At 38.8% G+C, this 26,425-nt stretch overlaps 1 protein-coding gene, 1 long non-coding RNA gene and 1 pseudogene across 21 annotated transcripts in view; 2 read left to right on the forward strand and 1 right to left on the reverse strand.

Annotated features, from left to right (window-relative positions):
* The window catches only part of ICA1 (islet cell autoantigen 1), a 138,626-nt gene that overhangs the window by 24,625 nt on the left and 87,576 nt on the right, over positions 1 to 26,425 (reverse strand). For all 20 annotated transcript variants that reach the window (XM_057304179.1, XM_057304181.1, XM_057304180.1 and 17 more), the window contains 4 exons: positions 15,914 to 16,039; positions 14,806 to 14,904; positions 3,127 to 3,224; positions 830 to 882 (listed from right to left, as the gene is read on the reverse strand). In XM_057304179.1, the coding sequence (XP_057160162.1) occupies positions 830 to 882; positions 3,127 to 3,224; positions 14,806 to 14,904; positions 15,914 to 16,039 (376 nt within the window). The remainder of the gene's footprint in view (positions 1 to 829; positions 883 to 3,126; positions 3,225 to 14,805; positions 14,905 to 15,913; positions 16,040 to 26,425) is intronic.
* LOC113260576 (uncharacterized) lies at positions 10,613 to 19,650 on the forward strand. The gene is made up of 3 exons (XR_006410299.3): positions 10,613 to 10,940; positions 17,150 to 17,281; positions 17,934 to 19,650. It is a non-coding gene; the product is annotated as an uncharacterized LOC113260576 (long non-coding RNA).
* On the forward strand, positions 18,161 to 18,233 carry LOC113267334 (U4 spliceosomal RNA; annotated as a pseudogene).

Consider the following 26,425-nt stretch of genomic DNA (forward strand, 5'->3'; position numbering starts at 1 on the left):
GCAAATATGCCCCCGAGAGGGCCAGGCTGAGCAGAGGGTTGGGGTAATTTCAGTTCTCTCCATATCACCTGCAAAGCTTTCCCTTGCATCCCTGCGGATTCGAGTCCCAGTGAAAAGCTCAGTAGTACATCACCTTAGTCCCACCACATTTTACTATACCCTCCACTCCATTATGAGAAGTCCCAGTGAAAGAACTGGCCGTCATGGCAGGAGCCAGGAATAGCTGACAAACCTTTCAGGGCACATCGCATCATCTACTAACACTCTGATCGCTTTCCCAACCATCGGAGGGTCAGCACACCCAAGGAAGCTGGTGTTACTCATTACAGAGCAGACCCAGGAATTACCTGCAAGAGCCGTGTCTGAGCTCTCCCCATCTGTTCCTAACAAAGCCCAATACCCTCCCCACAACACAGTGGAAACCAACTCAGCCAATCTCATCATGCAATCTTATTAAAACTATCTTTACAGCCCAAATGGCAGTTAAAACTAGTAATGGCAATAGCAGAAATGTTATCATCTGTTGTAAAAGAAATCGCTCTCTGTTAATTCTCCATTTTGGATGCTCCTCTGACAGGCTACTGCTGAAGTGACTAATGGTGCTATTTTCTGGCTCACAATATAAAACCCTCTCTCAATAATGCTATATAGTCGGCATCATTGACTTTTGAAAATTTAAAACCGAAATGGTAAAAAAAAAGTAAATTAATATAGAATTTTCCCAACTGGAAAAGAAGAAAGGCCTAGGAGGAGTCTGCCAAAAAAGAAAATGAATTGGTTGCCGAGCAGTAGTATTTCAGAAGCAATCTAAATAAAAAGCAAAACTTACTCTTAAAACTAGAAGACTCCTTGTGCTGGTTTTCGTCCTCTAATGAAATTAACCTTAAAATTAAAAAAAAAAAAAAAAAGTTTAGTAATCCAGTTCTGAAAATTTTATTTTTATGATACAGCCAGATTTTCTGTACAATATTACTGCACTTACAACATGCAGACGTGTGCACACACACATGAACATAGAGTCATTTACACGCTATTCATTTGTTTAAGAAGAAATACATTTGCTGGCTTTTTCCTGTCCTAAGGCTAGTTAGTAGCATCTTAATAACTGAATTTGGTTTCATCATAAGTCATACATTCTATAATTATCTAGGTGGGCAGTTAGGTATAACTAAAATAGATGCTGTACAGTTATCACTTTTAAAAATGTAGTTAAAAAACTGATGGGCAAGTGGCTGTTTATTCCGATTCTTGCTGTTACAGGAGAGGACACCTCAGGAGGTTAGCTGAATTACCTAAGGCTAAAAAGCAGGATCAGTCTCAAATCCAGAAGACCGTCACCTACTGAACTCTCACCGCACCGGTTAAGATCACGGCAGAGATATACCACCACCCTGAGACTTAGCTAGTGCCTTTGAACCTCCCTCTAAAGCACCTTTACCTGCTATTTTTGAAACAAACAAACAAAAAAAAAATTCTTGCCGAATTTCCATTTTGCATTTAAAATAGTTACTGGATTATACTTTTTGAGCTTTTAAAAATGATGTACTAAATAATGGAGAAACCTCAAATTAAGGAAAACTAATCAAGACAAGGGTGGTTCCTTTCTGAGTAAAGGCTAATACTTTATTTTGATTGCAGTAACATATATGGTGAAAAGAAGGTACTAGAACTCATTCCAGGTCCTGCCTCTTACTACACCAGGGGCTATAGGCAGTCTCTTAACCTCTTTTGAGCCTCACTACTATCATTTAAAAATGACGAAATATTGGCATTGATTACATGAAGGGTTGTCCTTGAATGAGTAGAGATAACATATAATAAAGCACCTGACATTACACTTAGTACATAGTAGGTGCTCACTAAAGGGTACTAAGCATTACTATTATTACCAGGAATAGGTTAAACTTCTTCCCCCTAAAATAGTCAATTGTACTAGATTCAGATCATATTCTATAGTTGTTCCCACAGTGAAAACTTGTCTTTGTTTTACACGAAAGGAATTTTCTAGTATTAGCTTTAAAATTAAAAAGCCTTGGGGTGCCTAGATGGCTCAGTTAAGCATCCGACTCTTGATTTCAGCTCGGGTCATGATCTCAGGGTCATTAGATGGAGCCCTGCGTCGGGCGCCGTGCTCAGTGGGGAGTCTGCTTGAGATCCTCCTGCCCCGTCTCTTCCCCCACTAAAAAAATAAATAACATTAAAAAGGCTAATGCTGGCAGCAAATACTTCTGTGGGACAAAAATATATATTTGAAACTTTAGAAACACAGTAAAACTACAAGCCGGTTTTACCACACAATTATCATCTAACTTTTTGTGTGTGGAGAAAGAATCCCAAACGGAGGTAAGGTAATTCACTTTCCTAGGTCAGCCAGGTCAAGACTAACCCTGTTCCTGGAAGCCCTGATAGCTCAGTAGAAAGGACATAGATTCACATGGAAACCTCCTTGCTGAATGAGATCAGGACACATCATGCACCATGTATGTTGAGAAATTTGTCTCCGTATGTAAAATGACTGGGGGCACCTTCTCTGTAAAGTGGCAAGAAATGGAGATGAAGCCATCACTTCCTGCACTCAAAGCTGCTCTCTGCTTCACAGAGGAAGAAAACACAAGGTCTGAACAGTAGGAAACAAAATGTCAGAACCCAATGCTTTTGGATGATAACACCTTAGTACTCAGTGTCTCATGAGGCAATTTCACAGGTTATCTCCTTCTATGAGAGAAAAGCCAGGGGATTTCCTATCTGGGACAAGACTTTGTACATGATGGTAAGAAAAGGACCAGACTGGGACCAGAAGCCTGAGAGAGCAGAAAGCTGAGGCTGAGGCCACCAGACAGACAGCCAGATAGCACTGGAGACGTGTGCCTTTTCTCGTCCCAGTCAACTCCTCACAAGTGTGCTCCTTCTAAGACCCCAGAAATGGGTCTCTTATTGGGATGAGTCCTGGTCTAGCAGGAACACGTGCAGGACAAGTCTGGGCTTCATTTTAATACCTCCCAGAGAAGTGAAGAAGTAAAGCAATTGCCCTGTGTTTGAGAACCCCAACAGACTTGGTCAGTGAGGACTGTGCTGCCCTTGCCTGTGGAAATAAAGATTTTGCCAAGAAAAGTAGCCATGACTTACTGACTCGGCTCCTCCGCGGTGGCCTCTGCACTTTCCTGCTGGGTGATCTTCTTCCTTTCTTCTTTCTCAATCAGTTTTTTCATAGGGTCTTGTAAGCTCTTGATCACGATAATGAACAGGGAAAAAAAAAAAAAGAAAGAAAAAAAAAAGATCAATAAAAAACTCAACTGCATCTGGTCCAGAAACCAAACCCTGAATTTAAGATTTGGGGAGGTTACCTTGATCCTATCAAGTAGACAGAAATGAAATTTGAAATGTTCTCAGACCCATCCAAGAAATACTAGCCTATAAAGGAGAATTGTTTTGCCACTAGATTTATGCTTTCCCCTTCGTGATAAGTTATTCAAAAGAAGGCCTTTTGGCTATTGCTAACTTTATTTTCCATCTTTAACATGCAGCAAAGATAAACATTCTGTTCTGCTTGCAGCCCACACACTGACAGAGTAGAAGCTTTTCTCCCGCAAAGATGAGACAATTTCATTTTATTTTTAATTTTCTTTGTGATTTTATGATCTAAAAACAGCTTTTGAAAAATAAGAGAAAACAAAACCTTTTTTTAAGAAAAAAAAAAACCACCCCGAAACAGTGGCTTCACATATTCTGACAAGTTAACTCCCACGAGTGGACAGAGCAGGTGCGTCCAAATCTTTGTAGATTAAAAATGGATGGGAATCTTTTTCTGGAACATAATTTCTTGGAGTTATTGTTCTCAAGTTCTATTAAATATTTAAGGAAAGACTTTTTTTTAAATCCAGTACTTAAAAACTGTACACCAGTGTCAAAGCCTGAAAAAGCAAAACACTTCCATAATAATTGAATAATGAATTATAAAAAGAGATCTCTACTTGCGGTTCTAATTAAACCACAAACCTACAAATTACACAAGAAACATGTCAAGATACCTAACCTGCTTATAATCTTAGAACCTCTATAATCCCTCCTTTGGGCCTTCCTGTCTCGTCGTCCTTCCCCTTCCCAGCTTTCTCTTGCCTAGTGTGACCCACACAAAGAAGGTGGCAAGCACATTTCCTACACCGACGGACAGTTTCGGGACGTCTACCTGCAGGCTGGACGGAGATGGTTTGGAGACAGTCTCCGCAGAGCAGAGCTGTGATGGGTGGCAGTGCCTGCTGTGGATGCCAGGTGGACACTGGTGTTATGTGTCTCACTCCTTACACAAAATAATTTCCCTATAACACCTATGTAATCATGTTACCATTTTTCTTGAGAACCCACCGTAGTTCCTTATTTCTTTCCACTTCTCGTCTAAACCTCTCTGCCTGATTTGAAAGATCTTCTAAAATGTGATCCTATCTTACTCTCCCAGATGGTTTCCCACTGGCTTCCAAATGGGAGCTTTCCATTCGAGTAGGCCTGTCTCCTCCTCGCCTTCTATGTGCTAATTGCTGCCTTCCTGTCTTTGTTCATTCTGCTTCTTTACTGAGAAAAGTTCTACCTATTTGTCCACCCTCAAAAGTCCGAATGGTCTTTGCAAAGCCCAGATCAATTACTGCTATTTTCCTTAAAGCTTCATTCACTAAGCACACCAAATTCAAGAAAGTCCTCCCATCTTCAAAGTGCATTTACAGGCTTATTCATATTTGATTATATCTATTCTGTATTATGTTTTGTTTCTTAAAAAATATTTTTTAAATTAGAAAAATAATAGGACCACATGCAGAATGCTTGGAAAATTAAAAAAAGGAAAAACTACTCATAATTTGATTTCCCCCCAAAATTAGTTATTATTTGCATATATTTTCTTTGTTTTTTTCATACTCATACTACTTATATATAATTGGAATCATTGCATATAGATGTCTTTTTAAGCAATATAAGATGTGTAGGTATTTCATAATAAAAAATGTTCCTCATTAGAGAATATAAAAAAGATTTTATATATCATAAACATTCGATATTAAATTAAAATAGATAAATATACATTCATTTACCATTTTTCTAACATAGGGCCAAGGTTTTTTCATTGAATATATGTGCTATGATTGGAGTTGTGAAGCATCTTCTTGCCTAAAGGACATCCCAAAGGCATTGCCATCATTGGTAATGACTATTTCTGGACATTTAGATTAGTACACTCAGTCAACAAATAGTTTGAGAGCATTTACCAAGAGCCAGGTGATGTTTGGGTGCTGGAGATACAATGGTGAACAAGACAAACAGAATTACTAGTTAGTGATGGGTCTAGGCAGGGAGTTAACATGGGGGATACAAAGTGATACTACTTCACTACTTCATTTAGCAAGAACATCCTCTCTTGGAAGTGACATTTCTGCTGAGAGTCAGATGATATGCAGGAGCCATTCTGTGCAGCTCAGGGAGAAATGGAGGCCTGAGGGCAAAGGCCTAAAGGAAGGACTAGCTTGGCTTGGTCGAGGAACACAATGAATCCACTGGGATTATAATGTAGCGGGCAAAAGTACAAGTCTTAGGAGATCAAGATACAGAGGTCAGCAGGGGTCACACAGGGGTAACATTTCTTTACCCACATTCATCAATATTTAACATTGTGCCCCACTGGCTTCATCATATTATTTTGCCCTTTATATCTCTCCAATGCATGACAACTAAATGGGATCCATGATTATCAGCTGGAGGGGGAAATGTGATAAAGGACAGTATTGGAACACACGAGGCAACTGGAGTATGGACTGTAGTCTAGATGTTCTTCTTTTTTTAAAATCATATACCCCAAAGCATCTGGTAAAAGCTGGGCATGTGTGTGTGCATTTTGGAAATACGCAACCATAAGGACAAGTTCAACAGATGTCAAAGACTTACTGTTTTCAATAGATCTGCCAATCACAGCATTTTATTCATACATAGACACATACACACAGACACACTATACACACACACACACACACACACACACACACACACACACACACTTCCAGCAGCTTTGTTCCCCAAAGAGTGGTCCAGTCCTTGTGAAAGTGAAGCCAGGAGTATTTTCAGCTAAGGTTCTTATGGCCCCAAGACGCACTTTTCAATTCTGCGACGCTTTGTCCAGGCCTCCTGGTTTGCTCAATTATCTTCTCATTGCATTTCCCTTTTCTCAATCAGCACTAGGCCTGGCCAGGACATGTCTGTTCTCAGCCGGGTGCGTCTAACTGCCACAGCGCTTGCCTAAGCCCCTGAGATGCCCTTGACAGCTCCATGGTTATCATCCCTTCTGTCTCCAGCCCGACCTCCCCTCATAACCACACTCCAGCAGCTCTCAGACAATCCCTTTGTAATGTAAACCGCTCCTTCCTTCTTTTCAACCCCTTCCCTGTTGGGCCATTAGCAGGGACTCAATTGTTGGCTCCCTGTCACCACAGTCACAGTTAAGTCACTATTGTGCTTCACCAACAGAATGGCTACAGTTCCAATTGCTACTTTATTATTAATAATTCCTGTTACAATTTCTCCTCTCTTCCTGCTATTACCATTGTCCCTATAACAATTTGGCTGTTGCCGCTCAAGAGAGGTGCTAAATACATACTTGTTGGTTACTAAATTAATGTACCTAAAGTTAAACTTTAAGGTTAAAAATCATAGCTCTTTAGCCAGGGAATGCAAAGTCTCAGGGGAATAACAGGAAAAGGATTATAGAACTACAAGCAACGTTAATACTGAGCACCTGGGCTTACTCATTAAATATTAGAATTTTGAGCTAAGAGGAATCTTGTGTGGGAAATCTATCATCAGCTTTATTGAGATATAATAATTCATGTACCATAGAATTCACCCACCTAAAGTACACGATTCAGTGGTTTTTGGTATAGACACAGAGTTGTGCAACCATCACCATTGTCAATTTTAGGATATTTTCAAGCGGCATCTTTTGAAGCAAGAAAGAGTTTTAGATCTAACTGAGCTAAATACTCCTCCATACTGCAATGGGAAAAAACCACAACAACACATTTGGAGGTTGTTTCTTACCAAGATGATAAACAATATAGATAATAAACTTAGAGGCACTTTGAAACACCACAGAGGACTAATCACGTCCCCTTTCCCCTCTCAACAATAGTTCCTGGGTGTGACTGTCCCATACAGGATATTGTACACGGTGAACCACTGCTGTCTCCAAAGTTTGATGAAAAGGTGGAGGTGAATTCTTTATAGTATTTTAAAGTCCACAACTCAGCTGAAAACGCTTAACCCTACAGCATCCGTAAAAGTCAGGGGTGACAGCATTTTCTCTGTGACATGAACACCTGCTCAGGCAAAATGAATCAAAGAGGCCTGGCTGACTGCACAGACAGGGCAGCCATCAGATGGAACCATTTTGAATCAGTGGCTGATACAAGCCACATTCAAATCCACGCCCAGGAATGAAACGTCAAAACACTCTGTTTCTAAATCCCAACCCCACTAGGTCCCTCATTAAAATTGCTTGTGAAAATCACTATGTATTAGCAGCAATACAGCATCCTACAAGACCGAAAGGTTTTGTACAGAGGAAAGAATGTTTTCAGACTAAGTAACCTTTCTCTGTTTAAGGCTGCACTGACATGCTAATAGTTTCCATCAATGCTTAAATGGTTTCAGGAAGCACACACACAATATATAAGATCAGCGTGACAGAGGAAATGCGCAGACTAAGCTTGCAAAAGTGTCTTAGAAAGGAAACAGCTTAATATAATAATGGGAGTTACTACTTCCTGTATTAGGAAAATAAAAGCAACAGCAACATTCATCTGAATGAAAGCAAAACTACGCAGCAAAACAAATTTCACAGACCAAAGGCTAGCAGCCAGCCCTAATATAATGACCTAAGTTTAAGTTTAGCCTTGACAATCGAGTAACAATCAAGTAACATTTCTCTAATCTTTAATTACGTCATTTACTTTTCTTAGGCTACTTTCCATTAATTATACTGTATGCATATGAAGGTGCCAAGCGATTGTCTATAAAAGGAAATAGAAGTGCTGAAAATAGTGAGGCATGGTTAAAAGATGGTGAACTCGGTTGGGTGTGTGTATGTTTGTGTTTATATAATTGGTAGCACATGAGGAATAAAAAGCAGAGGCTGTGATGATGTGTAGGAGACACACAATTCATGGACGTTTAGCACACGTGGCCTCCCCACCCATGCAGTTAGAAATCTACAAAGACACTGTAAAAGGAGCACTGTTAATCTAGGACCAGAAGGTACTCTTGAATTGTACTGTAGAACAAAAAGTTAGTAAGATTAGAGAAAAATAAACACAATCATAAATAAGATCTATTATCTTCTTCTTTGAAATACGATGGAAAACTGTTACTGGGAGGGCCTCATGGTGTCCTGCAAAGAGATGCACTACGAAAATAGATCAAGTAGTGCCGTGACATGGAAAAGGGTCTTCACCCCTTGGGGGCTTCTGGTCACCCCTCAAAACAATGCAGTTAATGACAAGGTATACATCCCTTGGAATGCTGAGGATTAATGGAGCTAATGCTTCTGCACAGTACCAAGGTCATAGTGAGCAATCAAAATGAGCAACCAACAATTTTTAAAGGTCTAAAAGGAATTAGATGTCTTAAGGGCTCATCTTGTGTTAGGTACTGCACTCCATGTTTTACACATCTCACAAAACCCAGATAAACACTGTATTCCTGGTTTCCTGATATGGAAATGGAAACTCAGGTGAAGTAACTTGCTTAAGGCCATTCAACCACGAACAGGTAGAAGCAATATTTGTATCCAGGTCTTCAAAATTCTACAACTAGTCAAGAAATAGTATTGAAATAGTCAAGCCAAGAACATTTACTGAACTCCTTCATATGAAGTGCCGAAAGAGATCAAGAAGACTTCATTCCAAACTCTCAAAGAAGGGTTCTAGGTTCCTAGGTATCCGAGGGACTGACTTACACAGATGATGTTTTTCGCCTATGTGCAAACATTTCAAAGTGTTACTTTTATTTTTTTTTTATTTTTATTTTTTTAAAGATTTTATTTATTCATTCGACAGAGATAGAGACAGCCAGCGAGAGAGGGAACACAAGCAGGGGGAGTGGGAGAGGAAGAAGCAGGCTCATAGCAGAGGAGCCTGATGTGGGGCTCGATCCCACAACGCCAGGATCACGCCCTGAGCCGAAGGCAGACGCCCAACCGCTGTGCCACCCAGGCGCCTCCAAACTGTTACTTTTAATTGAAAGTTTACAACTGGACTTTTTAAAGGTGGCACTTGTGCCCTCTCTTGCCCTCCTTGCCTCACAGCCAGAAGTACCCCCTAGAAGAAATGACATGTGGCAGAGTGGGAAAAGCATGAACATCCCTGTTCCCAGAGCTATTGCATACAGGGCATGTGGCCTTGGGCAGATGACTAGACCTTTCTGAGCTTCGGTTTCTTCATTTGAAACACGGAGGCGGGGGGGAACCAAGTAGACCCAACTTCTCAAAGTTATTTGAGGATAAAATATATGCACTTTCTATATGTTAGTGCTGAACCTAACAGTATTATTAATTATAATATCCAACCTTGGCACATTAGAGTCACGCATACCATGACAGGTTCTCTGAGACGTTACTTCACCTCACGTTTAGCAGAATTTCTGGCATTAAGTAACTGCCCACACAATGAGAATATTTTTCCTTTCCCCTCGAGTAAAAGTAAGGGAATGAGAATTGGAGGATGGAGAGGAACCTTATCGTTATGAGGAGAGCCTGAGCTACCAGCTGCCTGGAAGAACCAATGCCAGTCATCACAAGGGATGGACAGACTGGTGATCAACCACACTCCGGCCTGCCCACCTCAGACCTCAGTGGTGGCCATGGTCAGCCCCCCTCTCCTCTCCTCTCCCATGGACTTGGATGCATCTCAATTTTGCAATGATCTGGCCTGGAGCAGCTTGGGGGGAAGAATCATTCTGCTAAATGCTGTATAAAGTAATGACACTGAGAGAAAACTTGAAAGTCTACAAGGATATTCTGGATGCTCGCCATGAATAATTGCCATGTTGGGACTGGCAACTAAAATAGCATCGCAGAGATATTTACCCAATTTTCATAAAAACTATTATGGCTTTATTTTCAAAGCAAGTAACTACAGAGCCGTGTGGCTTGTCGGTAAATGTTCAAGTGATTAACTGAGAAATGTGGAGGTGGGTGGAAGAAGGCTGTTAGGCATACAAATTTGAGAAAAACAAAATTTAGAGAAGGATGTTTTTTGAATTGTGAAAGCTAAAAGCATTTTGGTCTCCAGAATGATGTTCCATGTAACAGTGCTAAGTCCTAGACCCCAAGAGAGAAGAAAGGGAACATTGGCACATCTGTTTCAATGGTTATTTTTGAACATGCCCAGAGTTAGGTTTTCAAATTCGGGTTTCCTTAGTTAAAAATCCTGGTGCAGGGCAAAAGCCAGTTGCAAAGCCAAAGTGCATTTTTTTAGAATTAGCCCTGTTGCAGGGTGGGAAGCCTCCCTGCCTTTCTTGTTTGCAGGCCTGCCCTGCCCTCTCCTATCCCTGGGGGAATTCTCTCAGCCCAGAGCAGGGCCTGCAGGGCCAAAGCACAGGTTTGGAAATGGAGCTGCCCGGGCTTCTGTGGGAGTCAGGGAGGGAGTGGGATATCCTGGGCGAGGTCTGTGACGCCTATCCCACTGCCATGCACAGCCCTGCCTACGAAACTCACTGCAGAACTAATCATCTCGGGTGACAACAGTAAGTAAGAAAGTAACTTACACTAGGCTACAGAACCTGGCAACCTCAACAAAACCCTCTGTATGGATACTGCCAATGGCTGCTTTCTGGATCCACTATAGAATTCTTGATGAATCCATCCCTGTGACCCCGACCATGGGACCACTGGGGCCACCACTATGAAGCTGGTAAGTGACAGAGCCAAAGTTAAAGCCAGGTCTGGCTGTCTCCAGGGCTTCTGACCTTACATACTTTGCTTTATCATGTACCCAGAGTAGAACACCTGGCTTTCCTGCTAAAAACACTGGAATGGGGCACATCACAGAAATCCATTTTACTACCGGCCATTTTCATTAAATATAGGCACTGTGATCTCTTTTAACAAAACACAGAAGGACATGCCTTCCCCTCAACCAGCTCCCAGTGGGTGTGTCCACTTCTACAAAGGGCCCCCAGTGCTTGTTTCTCTATAGAGACATCTAACTCCACCCACATAAAAAGGGAGAAAAGACCACTGATACAAATAGAATTTTAGATTTTCCAGGGAAAAGCCACTCGACTCCAGAGGGGGTTTTTTACTTTTGCTTTTGCTTTTGTTTTTGTTTTATTTTGCTTTCTCTGAAAAGCCTGTTTTGGATCTGTGGGGAAATGTGTAAGTAAACGGCATCCTGGAAGGATGAAGTAAACATGACCACATCTGAGGGTTGGTAATTTAAGACAGGGCACTGTTTTCCTACAGAAGCATTTCATTTAGCTTTCTAAAAAAATGCTTTAAACTCATAGTCTAAATTACTTTCTCTAAAAAAGTGACAGTGCTTTTGAGATATGGCTAGAAATACTCATTCCTATCTCCATGACTATTTCTACCATGTGAAAGACATTCTCAGATGATTTGGAATCAGTATAAAATTAACATATTAATAATAACCCATGCAAAATACCTGTATTTGGTAGCATTTTAATGAAACAATGAATATATCCTGTTTGAAAATACGGGATTAGAACATTGCTTCTTTTATTGGAAACCACTTAAAAAGATGGTTCTCTCCACTTTAAATTTGAGCTTTGTTGCATTTAGATTAAAAAAAATTGTAATATTAAAAATTTTTTTGTAATATTAAATTTCAATGCTAAATTTCCCATAAACTTAAAATGTAACAAAAATCTATAAATCATAAAATATAAATGATGAAGGATTATGTCAATAAAGGTACAATTAATAGAACCATATCAGGCCTGAGTTAAAAAAGCAATAGTTGTCACATAAAACATTATCACAAAATATTCGCAAAATGTCAACATAGTCACTTGGATATTTTTCAAGTTGTAAGAGGTGGAGACTCAATTCATTTTTACAATAAAATTATTTTGGGAAAGAATGACACATATTTTCTGGAGAAAGGCTCACTAGAAATAAAACTTAAAACTTCTGGGGTATGAGTTATATCCCTGTAATTCTGCCGCAAAAGACTCTTCCCTCCAAACAGGATGCATCGAGTGTTTAACACATTAATTATCATCCTTCATCAAGCATAAAACTAACAGTCAGGAAATCCAGCTGCAGTGCACAATTACCAACACTCAGAATACACCCTGCAGCAAAGAAAACAAATGGGTTGCTTTTCATTAACAGAGCTTGGCAAACCTCTCCAAAGACAATGTTTTCTTTCCAGCCAGAGTCCCAAAAGACATTTCAGGGGCTATTTGCTTAGGTAAATCCAGAGAACAAATAAATTGTGAAAATATTTATTTAAATTTCAAAATATCCATTATCAATATATAGTGCCATTCAGAAGAAAATGACATATATTGAAAATGACTCAATCAAATCAAAATATTTTATATACAAAGCAAGTATAAAAAAATATTAGTGCAAGAGGTTGGTAAGTCAGGTAATATCTTCATGCTTGATGGTAATACATAAGGGATCAGTGGTTTTCATTTTCATGTTGCGTGACATACAATATGATATGTAATATGCCTCTATGTATGCAGTAATGAGCTGTGTGATAACAGGATTCTATTATACAGGTTTAGGTCCACATAAAGAAAATAATTAGTGACTAGCTTGTGATTCTAATATAACATCATTGAAAAGCCTAGACAAATAGCATTCTAGAAAAGTAATAACAGCCTAGGTTAGTTGGTTGATTACTGGACACTTAACATTCTTAATATTACTATAATTATATTATACCTTAACAGATATATTATTTCTACTGAGTTTATATTACAATTAAACCATAAACTGTTACTTAAACCATAACTTAAGGAAGACTCTGGGGATATAAAAGGCAATGGATCGTCATGTGCCCAAAATATTTGTAATTATGTCCTGAACCACTGCCATCAAACTTTCACTAAATTCTCTGCCCAGAAATCCTCTAACATAATCAGCTTGATCCTCTCTGCAGGATAAATATCATGGCAACAATTAAAGAGCCATATTTTCCTCAGCACAGGAGGCCAGGGAAACACATAAGGATTCTTCCATGCTTGTGGCACAACTTCAATTTCATATTGTACTTTATATGCAATTAACGCAAACCTGAAATTCTTTTAAATTGTATTTGCAGTAGGCATCATTCCATCTTTCACCTAGCTGACTTATCACAGTTATCTTTCAATAGACAAATTTTGAAATTGTGTTTATTACAAAATTAAATCTGATGCACATACACACCCTAATACCTAAAACACTGCCTTATCAAAGAATAAGTGACGGGATTCTGTTCAGGCCTGTATAAGAAATGTGAAGAGTGTGAGTTGTAATAATTTTAATGAATCTGGCTTGGTCAGGATAGATGCTTCCTAAGGTGCTGAAAACAGTAATAAATTATAGGGAAGGAACATAGCCCTACGAATGACAGTAATATTGCTGATGTGATAAGAAAGCCTTTGGGTTCACTGGATACAGAACATTTGGCTGGAAAAAGGAGGATATGTAAGAAATAAAAGGTCCCTGCCCTTGAGTGCTTACAATCCAGCCGAGAGAGTAAAGAGGGGGCACATTCTGAATCCAGTTACCATGCAGCATGTCAGTGAGTGCCAATAAATGAGCAAATGACCAGGTGACAGGAGGATTATGGAGAACAAACCTCACTGGCCAGATGTCCTGTCTGGAGTCAGGCAGGTGCATCTCAAGGTGAGTGCACTGTTTGGGGTTCCTCTCGGGACTTTCATTTAAAGGGCCAGGGTCTTAAAGGTTTCTGTCTTAGTACTTTTATAGATGCAGTAACATTATAAACATCTCAAAATCAGAATCAGAGAGGTGTTAAAGCAAAAAAAAAAAATGCTTTTTAATGTTTTCTTAAGCAAGGTGATCAGTCATTTACAAATTGCGTGAAAAATTAGAAGGAAGGCAATTTCAAGGTGATCTTTAACTAGTTCTTTCCTGGTCTTTTTTTCCCCAAAATATGACCTGGCCACAAAGTACCTAGTGTTCTCTCATTCTCAAAATCCTTTTGGAACCCAAGTCACTTCCTTCTTGACACGCATTCTCTGTCAGCAACCAAAATGATTTCACATTCAGTTGCAATCCTGAGAATCAGATATTTTGCATATATCCCCCTTTGAGTTGAGAAATCACTGAGTTTAATGTTGTTTTTTCTACTGGAAAATATTCCTGTAGTCTTATGGAAAAACCTAATTCTGTATTAGATGATACTCACAGAATAAAATGACATTTGTCAGAAGTAAGAGAGGAAGGAAAAATACCTTTTCAAGCGAGCATATTTGAATAATTAAAAAGTAATGGAGTATACTAGACTTGTACAAACTTTCCTTTAAGAACGTCAAACAAGTCATTTAAAGTAATAGGACCAGTTACCACAATTCACCTTCCAGCAATATGTACCCCAAGTTTCCAGTTGTGTTTTTGTATTGCTGTGATGAATACTGATTCAGTAAAAGACTATACTAGGGGGCACAGTTCCCTCTTTGACATTGGAAGTTGTTGGAATAATGATGATTGCCGCCCTGGACACTTGTCTGTGATGTAAACAAAACATTACTTTTCATAAGATTTTCTAATGGCCTCTCTGGCTTTCATACCTTTAATGTAGTGAATTCATATGGTTGATAACCTTTGAAGCTCTCATGGATGGCTGCCATAGTGTGAGAAGTTTTCTCCCAAAAATGAAGCAGAGTGGTCTGTAAGGGAAGACAGTGCAGCTATTAACGTTTTGAATACCCAGTTCTAGCCACAGGCCCTGGAGAAGGGTGCCCATCTGTGGCTTTTGAGGACCTCCACAAGAAGATTCCAACTTATCTCTGCAGGCTTGTTTCTCATTATGCCCCTCTTTAGACCTCCCCCAAATACTGCCTCCCATGGCTAATCATGCTCCACCATTTGGGACATTTTTCTCTCTGTTCTCTGTACTTATCCCATGTGATCCATCCCCCAAAACCCAGGGATCATTACCAATCTACTTTTGTGATCCCTCCACTGATTGAATTTGTCCCTCTTCAAACCCTCATTGGATTTTGTAGAACTTATTTCACTTAGCACATATACCCTGCTTTCTCCTTGAAGTACAGAAAATAGAGTCAGACTGTATGTACTATCACTGATTTTCTTCTGAAACTTTCAGTTCCTTGAGGACAGGGAATTTGGTCTTACTAATTTTTATATTCCTACAACACCCAGAATTTGGTCTCCCACACTCAGTTGGTGCCTAACAGCACTGTTGTTGGATAGGAGTACCATCCTGAAGGACCTCAGGCTAGAAGGAGACAAAAATTAATAGTTCCTTGAATTATGACCCCCTGATGAGTAAGTGACAGCGCCATGGGAAATAGAGGCCACAACACGGAGTGAGTTCAGAGGAGGCTTTCTGAAGGATGCGATACTCAGACTGGTACATCAAATAGAAGGGACTATGGAAAGGTACAAATGCAGGGGAAAGGCACTCAGGCAGACGGAACCACCTAAGTAAATGCAGGAAAGTGAGAAAGCACAGTGTGTGCACAGGAAATAGCTAATATTCAGTTTGAGTAAACTACAGGTCTACTAGAAGGGAGAGGTGTGGAAAGTAAATTGTGAGAAAGACATTCAGAACTTTAAAATGCCCAAACCATACTTTTAGCTCCAACACCGTCTTTCTGTCCCCCTAAACCTCGTAACATTCTTGGTTCATTGTAACCAACATCACTTTGTTACCTGGTACGTTGCTAGCATATGAGACAACAGATTGCATCGGCTTGCTCCAAGAAGATCCACTTTCTGACACACATCCATCTTCAATTTGTCAAAGCTTTTTTTGGCAAGGCGTACTTGTGTTTGTACCTATGAAAGTAAAAGGGAACTTTTGAATCACTCAGACTCTTAAGTGGTTAAAATCTGCCAGAGAGGGCTTATCTCTCTCATACAAGAAAACACCTTTGAAAATTCCAGGCAAGAGAGAAGATCCTACAACATCCATTCTTTACCTCCAAAGGACTTCAACAACAGCACCGCATATGATGACTTTACAGCAGATTTGCCATCCTATTTTTGTTAGTCAAAAGTTTAAATTCCTCTCCTCTCAAAGCATTCACTAAATGACTGCAATGGGGAGAAGTCTGGAAACATGCACGGTGGCCAAGGAATAACCTTCTCCCTGTTGTTGTTTCCCTATATTTCTTTGAAGCTGACTTCCCGTATATTCTTCACTCAGCTTCCCTACTGCCAGACTCTTACATAACATGGTACATTTGTTTAAGAAACCAACACTGACACAATCCTATTAGCTAAACAACGGACGTTATTCAGATGTGACTAGCTTTTCCATTGATGTCCTTTTCTCTGTTCCAAGATCCAACTGAGGATACCACATAAGAGAACCGTGACACAGCCTAAAAAGCTGATAAACTCTCAACTTTTTATTACTGAGTATGTACACAAGCAATATTCCCTCTATCCCTCAGCCATGTAGTTCAAAATGGAGTGAAGTCAGTAAAAGATTCAGAAATATCAATTCTATACATTATTTGATAATAAAATGGAAGGTTTTAAGGCGTGCCTGGGTGGCCCAGTTGGTTAAGCCTCTGACTCTTGATTTTAGTTCAGGTCATGGTCTCAGGGTTGTGGGATCAAGCCCCGCATTGGGCTCATGCTCTCCCTTCCCTCTGGCCCTCCCCCCACTCATGCTTGTGTGTGCTTGCTCTCTTTCTCTAATAAATAAAACAAATCTTAAAAAAATGAAACAAGTTTTAAAAATAATACAGCTACTTTAAAAAGGGTAAAGTCAAAATTTCTCCTTCCTCCAATCTGAAGCATCACCACACTATATTTTAACCAGGGAAAGCCAGCCAAATACCAGTATATCTCAGATAATCCATGCAGTTATAGTTCCCAGGTAGGTAACTGCAATCTGGGAGTAATGCTGACTCATTAGTGATAGTTCTTCCACCACAGGATACCAGGAGGCAAGGATGATGTCTACCTTGATCACCACTGCGTGTTTGGCACCTGGTGACCTGGTACAAAGCAGATGCTGAATACATATTTGGTGACTGAATGAAGAAATTTTCCAGGCCATTTCAAAAGGTAAAGTGCCTAAGTACCATTTTAAAGTATAACCTTTAAAGTTGTTTTAGAAATAATGACTTTATTTTTTAATAGAAATAAAAATGAAGATTATTTGATATAAAACATTAATTTTTACCGCTGATACTACTACTTATATTCACAGCTTATAAGATTCTAGGGCATGGTATAATAATAGCAACAATTGATACAGTTGTTACCATTTGTAACAATATAACAGTTGAAACGATTTAACAATAGATACAATTCACAATTGATACAATTGAACAATTAATACAATTCACTCACCACATGCCCGCCATTCTCTTTTAGCCTCTGTTATTACCCTCTCTGACTGCCGAGGGTAAGAGGATTCATCTGGGGAAGTAACTAATGAGCAAGGCTGCCATTCTGGATTAGCCGGCCTGCCTCCAAAAGCCATACTATTCTGCCTCTCCAACAACTTACACTGGTCACTGGAAAATCAAGAAGCTCAAAATTATGATTCTACCCAGAGCCCAAGTTTTTCCTGTAGATTCTATGGAATTGGAAAACAATGAGCCAATGCATTTAACACAATTTTGATAGAATTAATATCCTTTATGAATAGGATCTTGTAACTGTAGCTATATAAAACATTTCCTAAGAATTCCTCTGTATTTTTGGTCTACAGGTCCAGGAAAACCAGGGAATAGAAGCCATCTAGCTGCTCCCAAACTGACCATACTGTGAGCTTAAATAGATCCCGGAGCTTGATCATTTCCCACTGTAGAGTAGAGAAACTCTGGGCAAAGATGCTTGGGGGCACAGACTATAAAATGATAGAATTAGTTAAAAGGAGTAATTTTCTATCTTCCTTTGAGAGGAATAAGGAGACACAAAAAGGAAAACTCAAGTTCCAGCTTTGCACAATGGCAGTATCGTAGCCAATGAGGTTTATCGGAGGCATGATTATTGCTAATTAAAAACCCAAGTTCCGGAGGGAAGAAATGGGAGAATGTGAAGAGAAAGCTGTTTCAAAGCATCTGAGATCCTCATTGCAAGTCCCCACTGGTTCACCAGTTGCTCAGGCCAGGAAGGCTTCCTCAACTGGGATACTAAGGGGCATCTGTCTCCACCCTTTTCTTCTGAAGGGGAAGGAGATTAATATGGGTATGAACTTTCACATAAGGATTCATTCAACACATATTTGGTGAGCACTTATCATGTGTCAGGACTAGTGCTAGGCACTGTGGCATCTATAAAGAAATAAGACTTTTAGCAATGTGTCAGTAAATACTTATGAATGAATGCACTTAGGAATAAGGACCCTCTAGTCTCTTAGAGAAGACAAATTAGCAACTATATTATAATACAATGGGAAGAATACAACAATAAAACTAAAAGTGCAGAACAGAGGTAGTACAGATAAGGGATTGATTAATGCTGGGGGTGGTGTAGGGCAGGAGGGTATGTTGATGTCATTAAAGCCCCAAATACTGGCCCCCAGTATTCCCACCCTTTGCCCTTTAACTTTGTAGGCTCCTCCCACTCTGACTCGGAGCTTGGCGTGTGACTTGCTTTGGCCAGTGAGATGTTAACAAATGTGATGAAACCGGAAGCTTGAAAAAAAATGCCAGCATGTTTCCACTTTCTTGCTTCTCTGAGATGGCCATGAGAATATGCCCAGGAAACCTGAGAGCATGCCTGAGCTGGCCAGAAGGAAGGCTGTGAGAGTCTTGTGCAAGCAAGAGACACACGAAGGAGAGCCCAGTTGTCCCAATAGATCAGCCCTTGGCCAGCTGACCCACAGACATGTGAGGGAGGCCACCCATGATGAGCAGAAGCCCTCCCTACCCTGTAGCTGACCACATACTCATGATTGAGTCTAGCAGAGACCAGAACTGCCCTGCTAACCCACAGACTTGTGAGCAATATGAAATGCTTATTGTCTTAAGATATTGAATGTTAGAGTTGCTTATTTCACAGCATTATTGTGGTCACAGATAACTGATATAAATGATAAACAGGTAGACAATAAAGGCTTCTGAGATGCAGGGGAGACATCTGAGCAAGAATAGTTAGGAGTAAACAATAAATACAAGGTATCCACAAGACTGCCCTGCTAATGGGGAGGTTTGAGATCTTCTAATTAAAGGCAAATTAATTTTTTTTCGGGGCTATGGATTTTGCTTTTCCCTTTATGTAGATATGCTTTTAAGAAACCTTACTTCACTTGCTTATAACACAAAGCTCATGAATTATTATACTTAGAAATGTGCCTTAATTTGTTTAAATTTTGTAAAGTCATTTTAGAAACCTAGAAGAAGACTTCAACACTTGACCCAGTGAGTTCTGAAAGGCCATATGCTTTGTGTGTCAACAATGATTATTAAAATACTTAATGCACTGCTGAGTTTCCAAATGTTGAGTCCTTTCCCTGCCAAACAAGGAGGATGTTACACTGTTGGGCATTTTGAATATGGTAAAGTTCATTTAATATTTTGTGCTCCATGCCTACTCTCTAAGACACACTTCCAGTCCGCAGCCCGAGGACAAAGCACTGAGGACACAGTCAAGCATAGGCCACCATCAAGAGTCTAATTTCATATGCCTCCAGATGCACTTAAGTGAAAAATGTTTTGATTATTATTCCTTTCAATACCAGATAAATTATATTCAATTACATAAACATCTTGAGGAGCTCCTGTGGTTTTCAAGGTTCTTTAAAAATATCTTCAGTCAAATAAATGTACCCTTTGTTTATTTCTTAGTTTTATTTCTGTTACCCCACCTTTCTCCTCTTATTCTCTAAGCTCTAGGAAATGATCACGCATATTAAGCTCCCTTTAGTGTGAGTCCTGCCTTTCCCAGGCTGCAGAAATTCAATTTACCAGAGAAGGAAGCAATATCTTCAGTGCCAAAACTACAGGGCCTTTCTCTATCCTTATTTCTCCTAACCTGAAATTCTACCTCTTAGCCCCAACTTGAACTACATATGGTGAAGTCAAAGCTATTCATCCTCTTATTTCAATCTGACTTCCCCATCCAGTGGGAAAGGTCTTCATATTACTCCACAACCAAATAATTTGAGAGTGGTTTTTAAATTTTTTTGTTAAATGTTTCCTTTCCTTTAAAAACAAAATAAAGCAAAACTACAATCCTACTCTTACTTTTACATTTTCTTCCAGGAAATGGCTCTGCCTCCCACCATCCATCCATCCAATCGTTAATCAAATATTCACTGAGTAATTTCTACATGCTGGTAGTAGTGAGTAAAACAGTGGTGGTCTCTGCCCTCATGGAGCTGACAGTCCAGTGGGCATTTTCATATCAGTAAGGGCATAATATCAAACTGAATAAAGGAAAGCCACACTGCTCCACAAGAATGATTTACCAAGGAATCTGACCAAGAGAATATTCTCTAAGAAAGCAGTGCTCAGAGGAATGGAACATGATTAACTATGCAAGAAAAGCAGAGATGCAAAGGCCGGGGTGAGGGCAATAAGGCAGGTCCCTGAAAGCCAGTGTAGCTGGGTTGCTAAAGCAAGCAGAAGGATGGTAGGAGAGGAGGCAAGACAGGTGGGCTGGGGCACATCCTAGAGCAGGAGTCCTTGGAGGCATATGCTCAGGATTTTAGTTTTTATCCTAAAAGCTACAGAAAAACATTGGAGTCCTTTAAGCATGGATTTGCAAAGTCTCCTCATTATAGTGTGAGGATGGGTTGGAGGAAGGAGATGAGTGTAGACGAGGATGGATCTATGGTAGCTTTAGACTTGGGTAGTGATAGTGATATGGGGGGAAAAAGTGCTCTGATTCCAGAGATATTTAGGAGGTAAAACAGGCAGGACCTAGTGAGGGATTAGATGTTGGGGGCTGTGGAGGATGACTCCTATGGATCTAACCACTCCAAACCCAGTATCATCATCTAACTTGCCTTTCCACCAGAGGTTTCTACTTATATCAACTTCTCACGGACACCTTACACCACATCAAAATTCTTGGCTTCTTTCCCAACCAGCTCCCGATACTCCTCCCTCATTAAAACTGATTTGTTCATCATATTTTCCTCTGAGGCAGCAATCTTACATCCAGGGAAAATTTTTAAGATCAGAGAATATACCAATTATTTCTTTTGGCTTTCAGTAAGATGCCACAAGAGAAAGTCTAGCCCATCTGAAGTCACTCGGAGAACAAAAGGTCAGATATTTGGCTTCATTAAAAGAAGATCATTTTTGCTGGCCAATGAACCGAGACCTCTTCAGGGTCAGAGAACCAAACACCTTCCTGAATCACTTTACTGTATCACTTGATTGCATCATATACTTAGCCATTGGTGGCAGGAGCAATTCTGACACTGTATTGTGCATGGAAGTATGTGTAAGAGACTGTGAGCACCATGCATGTGTGTAGGCAGCCAACTGTTGACTTAGGAGCGATCTTTTTTTTTTTTTTTTTTTTGATCTTCCCTCAACAAAATCCTCACTCCATTCTGAAAAATCTTCCTTCTTTTTATTCTAATCATGTGGTTTAAATGGGAGCTGGTATATCTTTTCATAGGGCATTTCTCCACTCCCATTGACTGGCCCAGGGATGGCCATCTTAACCCAAGTTAAGTCAATCATAACACATCACGGCTGCCTGATTCAGGGAAAGGCATCTGATTCAAGCTGGATGAATTAGAGCCCTTTTTAAAGGATTTTTGAACTTGGAACGAGAGTTTCATATCAATGGAATAATACAATGTAGTCTAGTCTTTTTGTGGCTGGATTCTTTCACTCAGCATAATCCCTTTGAGATCAGTGTTGTTGCATATATTAGCATTGTGTTCTTTCTTATTTCTGAGTAGTATTTAATTGCATGGATACAGTGTAATTTGTATATTCATTTTGGTTTGGCTATTTTGAATAAAACTGCTATAAACATTTGAGCACAAGTATTTGTATGGACATGTTTTTCACTTCTCTTGGGCAAATATCTAGGAGTAGGAATGTTAGGTCTTTCAGTAACTGTGTATTTAATTTTATAAAAAATTGCCAAATTGTTTTCCAAAGTAACTATATCATTTTGTGTTCCCGCCAACAATGAATCCAAGTCCCATTTGTTCCATATCCTCATTAACACTTGGTATTTTCAGTCTTTTAAGTTCTAGCCATTCTAATGGATGTGTAGTCACAGTCATTATGATTTTAATTTGCATTTCTCTAATGACTAAAGATGCTGAAATTCTTTTTATGTCTTATTTGCCACTTGCATAGCTTTAGTAATGTGCTTATTCAAATCTTTTGACTTTTCTAAAAATTAGGTTTGTCTTTTTATTACTGAGTTATGAGTTCTTTATATGTTCTAAATATAAGCCCATTATCAGACATAAGCTCGAAAATATCTTCTTCAAATCTTTAACTTGCTTTTCATTTTTTTCTTTCATTTTTGGTCTTCTCAAGTTTTTTTTTTAAAAGTTGCTTTTAGGGGCGCCTGGGTGGCACAGCGGTTAAGCATCTGCCTTCGCTCAGGGCGTGATCCCGGTGTTATGGGATCGAGCCCCACATCAGGCTCCTCCGCTATGAGCCTGCTTCTTCCTCTCCCACTCCCCCTGCTTCTGTTCCCTCTCTCTCTGGCTGTCTCTATCTCTGTCGAATAAATAAAATCTTAAAAAAAAAAAAAAAAGAATTGCTTAAATCCTTTTAAAAAAAATAAATAAAAAGTTGCTTTTATTGAAGTATAATAGATATAAAATATCCTATTAGTTTGAGGTGTACATCAGAGTGATTCAGTATTTTTCTACATTACAAAATGATTCCTACAATAAGCCTTTCATTTGCTTAGTAGTGCCTTTTGAAAAGTTTTTAATTTTGATTATATCTAATTGTTTTTATATTTTTTGGTTTTTGTGTCTTACCAAACCATTCCCTAACTTTACATCATAAAGATATTTTTCCTGTGTTTTTTCTTCTGGAAATTTTATACTCTTAGCCATTATATTTAGATCTATGATCCATTTCAAGTTAACTTCTGTAGCTGGTATGAGGTAGGGGTGTTGGTTCATTTTGTTTTCCCCAGAAGTAGATATCCAATTGTTCCAGCACCGTTTGTTGAAAAATTATCCAATTACCCATTATATTGTCTGTACATTTTTGGCAAAAATCAACGAGCCATTGTTAAGTGTGGATCAATTTCTGGGCTTTCTCTTGTATTATTTTGATCTATATATCTATCCTTATACCAACACAACACTGTCTTGATTACTGTAGTTTAAAATGAGTCTTTAAGTCAGGTAGTGTAAGTCCCATGACATTTTCTTTTTTCTTTTTGTTTTGGTTATTCCAAGTTCTTCATATTTCTATACATATATTTGGGACAGCTTCTCCATTTCTTTAAAAAAGCTTTCTTGATATTGATAGGATTGCATTGAAGTTACAGATTTACTTGGAATTGACATCTTAACAATATCTTCAGGCTGCGGAAAATGGCGTATCTTTCCGTTTACTAGGTCTTTTAAAATTCTCTTAGCATTTTGTTTGATTGATGTTAGTGTACAGGCCTTGACATTTTATTAAATTTATTGTAAAATATTTCATATTTTTTGATGCTATAAAAATATAAAGTTCCAATTGCTCACTAAAAATATGATTAATTTTTATAATCTGACCTTGTATCCTATGATTTTTAAATTTAATTATTAGTTTTAAAAGCTTTTTTTTGAAGATTCATTAGGATTTTCTCTCTAGATAGATAGATTGAGTTATGGATCCACATACAAATATCATGTTATCTAAGATTATAGGCAGCTTTCCTTCTTCCTTTGCCAATTTGTATGTCTTTATTTACTTTTCTTGCCTTATTGTACTAGTTTTGATAATGCTGAATAGAAGCTGGTGTGAGCAAACATATTTGCCTTGCTCCTGATCTTGGGGTGGGGTGGGTGGGGGAGTGTTTAAGTCTTTCATAATTGTGATATTAGCTGTACATTTTTCATATATGCCCATTGACAGATTGAAGATATTCTCTTCTATTTTTAGTTTGTTGAAAATTTTTATCAGAAATGGATATTGGATTTTATCAAATGTTTTTTCTGGTTCCACTGAAATGATCATATACTGTGGTTTTGGTCTTTTCACATAAGCAGATTATGTTTACTGATTTTAAATTGATCTCCATTCCTTGGATTATCATATTTCGTCAAGATTATATTAATTTCTGATAAAAGTCCTTGTTTTGACATCTATTTTGTCTAAATTAATATAGCCACTTGAGAATTCTTTTGATTAGGATTTGCAGGTGATATATTAATCTTTTTACTTTAAAAAAAAAACTTTTTTACTTTTATCTTTATATTTAAAGTGCACCCTGAGACTAGACCTAGCTTAGTCTTGTTTATTTTTAATCCAATCTCTAACTCATTTTTATCCATTTTATCTAATAGAGAATGATGAGAGACTTACAAAATATTATAAGTAACACAAAATGGCATTAGTTTGGTGTTAAAGTGAATCTATTTGGCTTCAGAATAATCCCATTTTTTTCTAAGTCCTTAAAGCCATTTATATTGCAATTAGATCTAAATTTGATGAAGAATCAGAGTGAAATTTACTATATTGAATTTTTGAGTTTTTAGTATTCTCTTTTACAAATAGGATAATTCTTGCCTATTGTGTAATTTCTGCCATCTCTGATTTCTCAAAGCTTACTAGCAGTATTTCTGGACTTGGATACATGAGTTCCTTCTGTGACATATCCATCTAAGTGTATTTAAATACAGTTAATATGTATTAGCCACTTTTATAGACTGAGCTGCAAGTTTTCCTTAAGAGTGACTTTCTATCCTTTCCAGTTTTAATACCACTTCCCTGAATGGCAATGAAAATACAATAGAAGTTCAATAGTTCTGCTTTCTTTGCTTTCATTATTAACATTAAATTATCCAAAAATATATTTTCTAGTTCTGTCCACAGTAAAGGTAAAAAATAATGGCTAACTTAGAAGTCATGAGCATTCTTAGCAACCAGACCATGGTCTCTGACTACTATGTCTCTCTCTCTCTCTTTTTTTTTTTTTTCCAAGATTTTATTTGAGAGCGAGAGTGAGAGAGAGAGCACAAGCAGGGGGGTCAGCAAGCAGAGGGAGAGGGAGAAACAGGTTCCCCGCAGAACAGGGAGCTCGATGCAGGACTCGATCCCAGGACCTTGGGATCATGACCTGAGCCGAAGGAAGACGCTTAACCAATTGAGCCACCCAGGTGCCCCTACCATGTCTCTCTTAAAATAACCAGGGATCCTTGTCAGAATGGCTGATTCTAGGGCCAGGGCAGGAAATATATAAGATGATCCTGAAATATTTTGCTGTATAAGACAGCAAGTTAGATCACTACCAGGATCACGTCAAAAGGACCCAAGAGCCAAACTGAAGAGACTCTCACTAGCCAAACTTAAGACAATTTGAACATCAATAAAGTATTATCGGCAACAATGAAAACCCATCAAACATATTAAAATCTATGAGTTCAAAATGATACTTAAAAAGAAGGAAATGAACAAACTAACTGAAAACCAAAAGACCTCATTGGGCACCTGTTGAAAATGCCAAGTGAACCAACTCAATATTTTGACAAAGGACCAAACATTTATACTGCCTTTCCTGTCCAACTGTGCTGTAGCGGGATGACCTGATAGTTGATGAGGGAAAAGTTACTCATTGTTGAACCATTCAAATTTATTAACAAAGAAGGGATATGTAATATATCCCTTTGGGATATATTGGGAACCATCTGTTCCCAATCGTGGGCCTATCTCCACACTCACAACAGTACTGTTGTTACTAGAATGTTTCATAAACCTCAAAGCAGTCCAGATTTTAGCTCTACTTGGTGCCATTCTTGCTTCTTGAATTCCTTCTCTCCTCCAAAGAAAAATTGAGCCCCTATAGTTCTGGGTGCTTCAGAGAAACAGGGAATAAAGCAACATCTCTGTTTTCATGATGGTTACATTCTAGTGGGTGAAGTGGAACAATAAACAACAAAAGTAAATTTATGTTTTATTAGATGATGAAAATAAAACAGCATAGGAAAGATAGATTTCCAGGGTTTAGGAGGAGTAGTAGAGGATTCTGTTTAAAGTGGAATGGTCTGGGAAAAGCTTTCTGAGAAGGTGATCTTGGAGCAGAGACCTAGGGGGAGCAAATTATAAAGAT

Source organism: Ursus arctos, unplaced genomic scaffold (genome assembly GCF_023065955.2).
Source record: "Ursus arctos isolate Adak ecotype North America unplaced genomic scaffold, UrsArc2.0 scaffold_3, whole genome shotgun sequence".
In the NCBI taxonomy this organism is placed as follows: Eukaryota; Metazoa; Chordata; class Mammalia; order Carnivora; family Ursidae; genus Ursus; species Ursus arctos.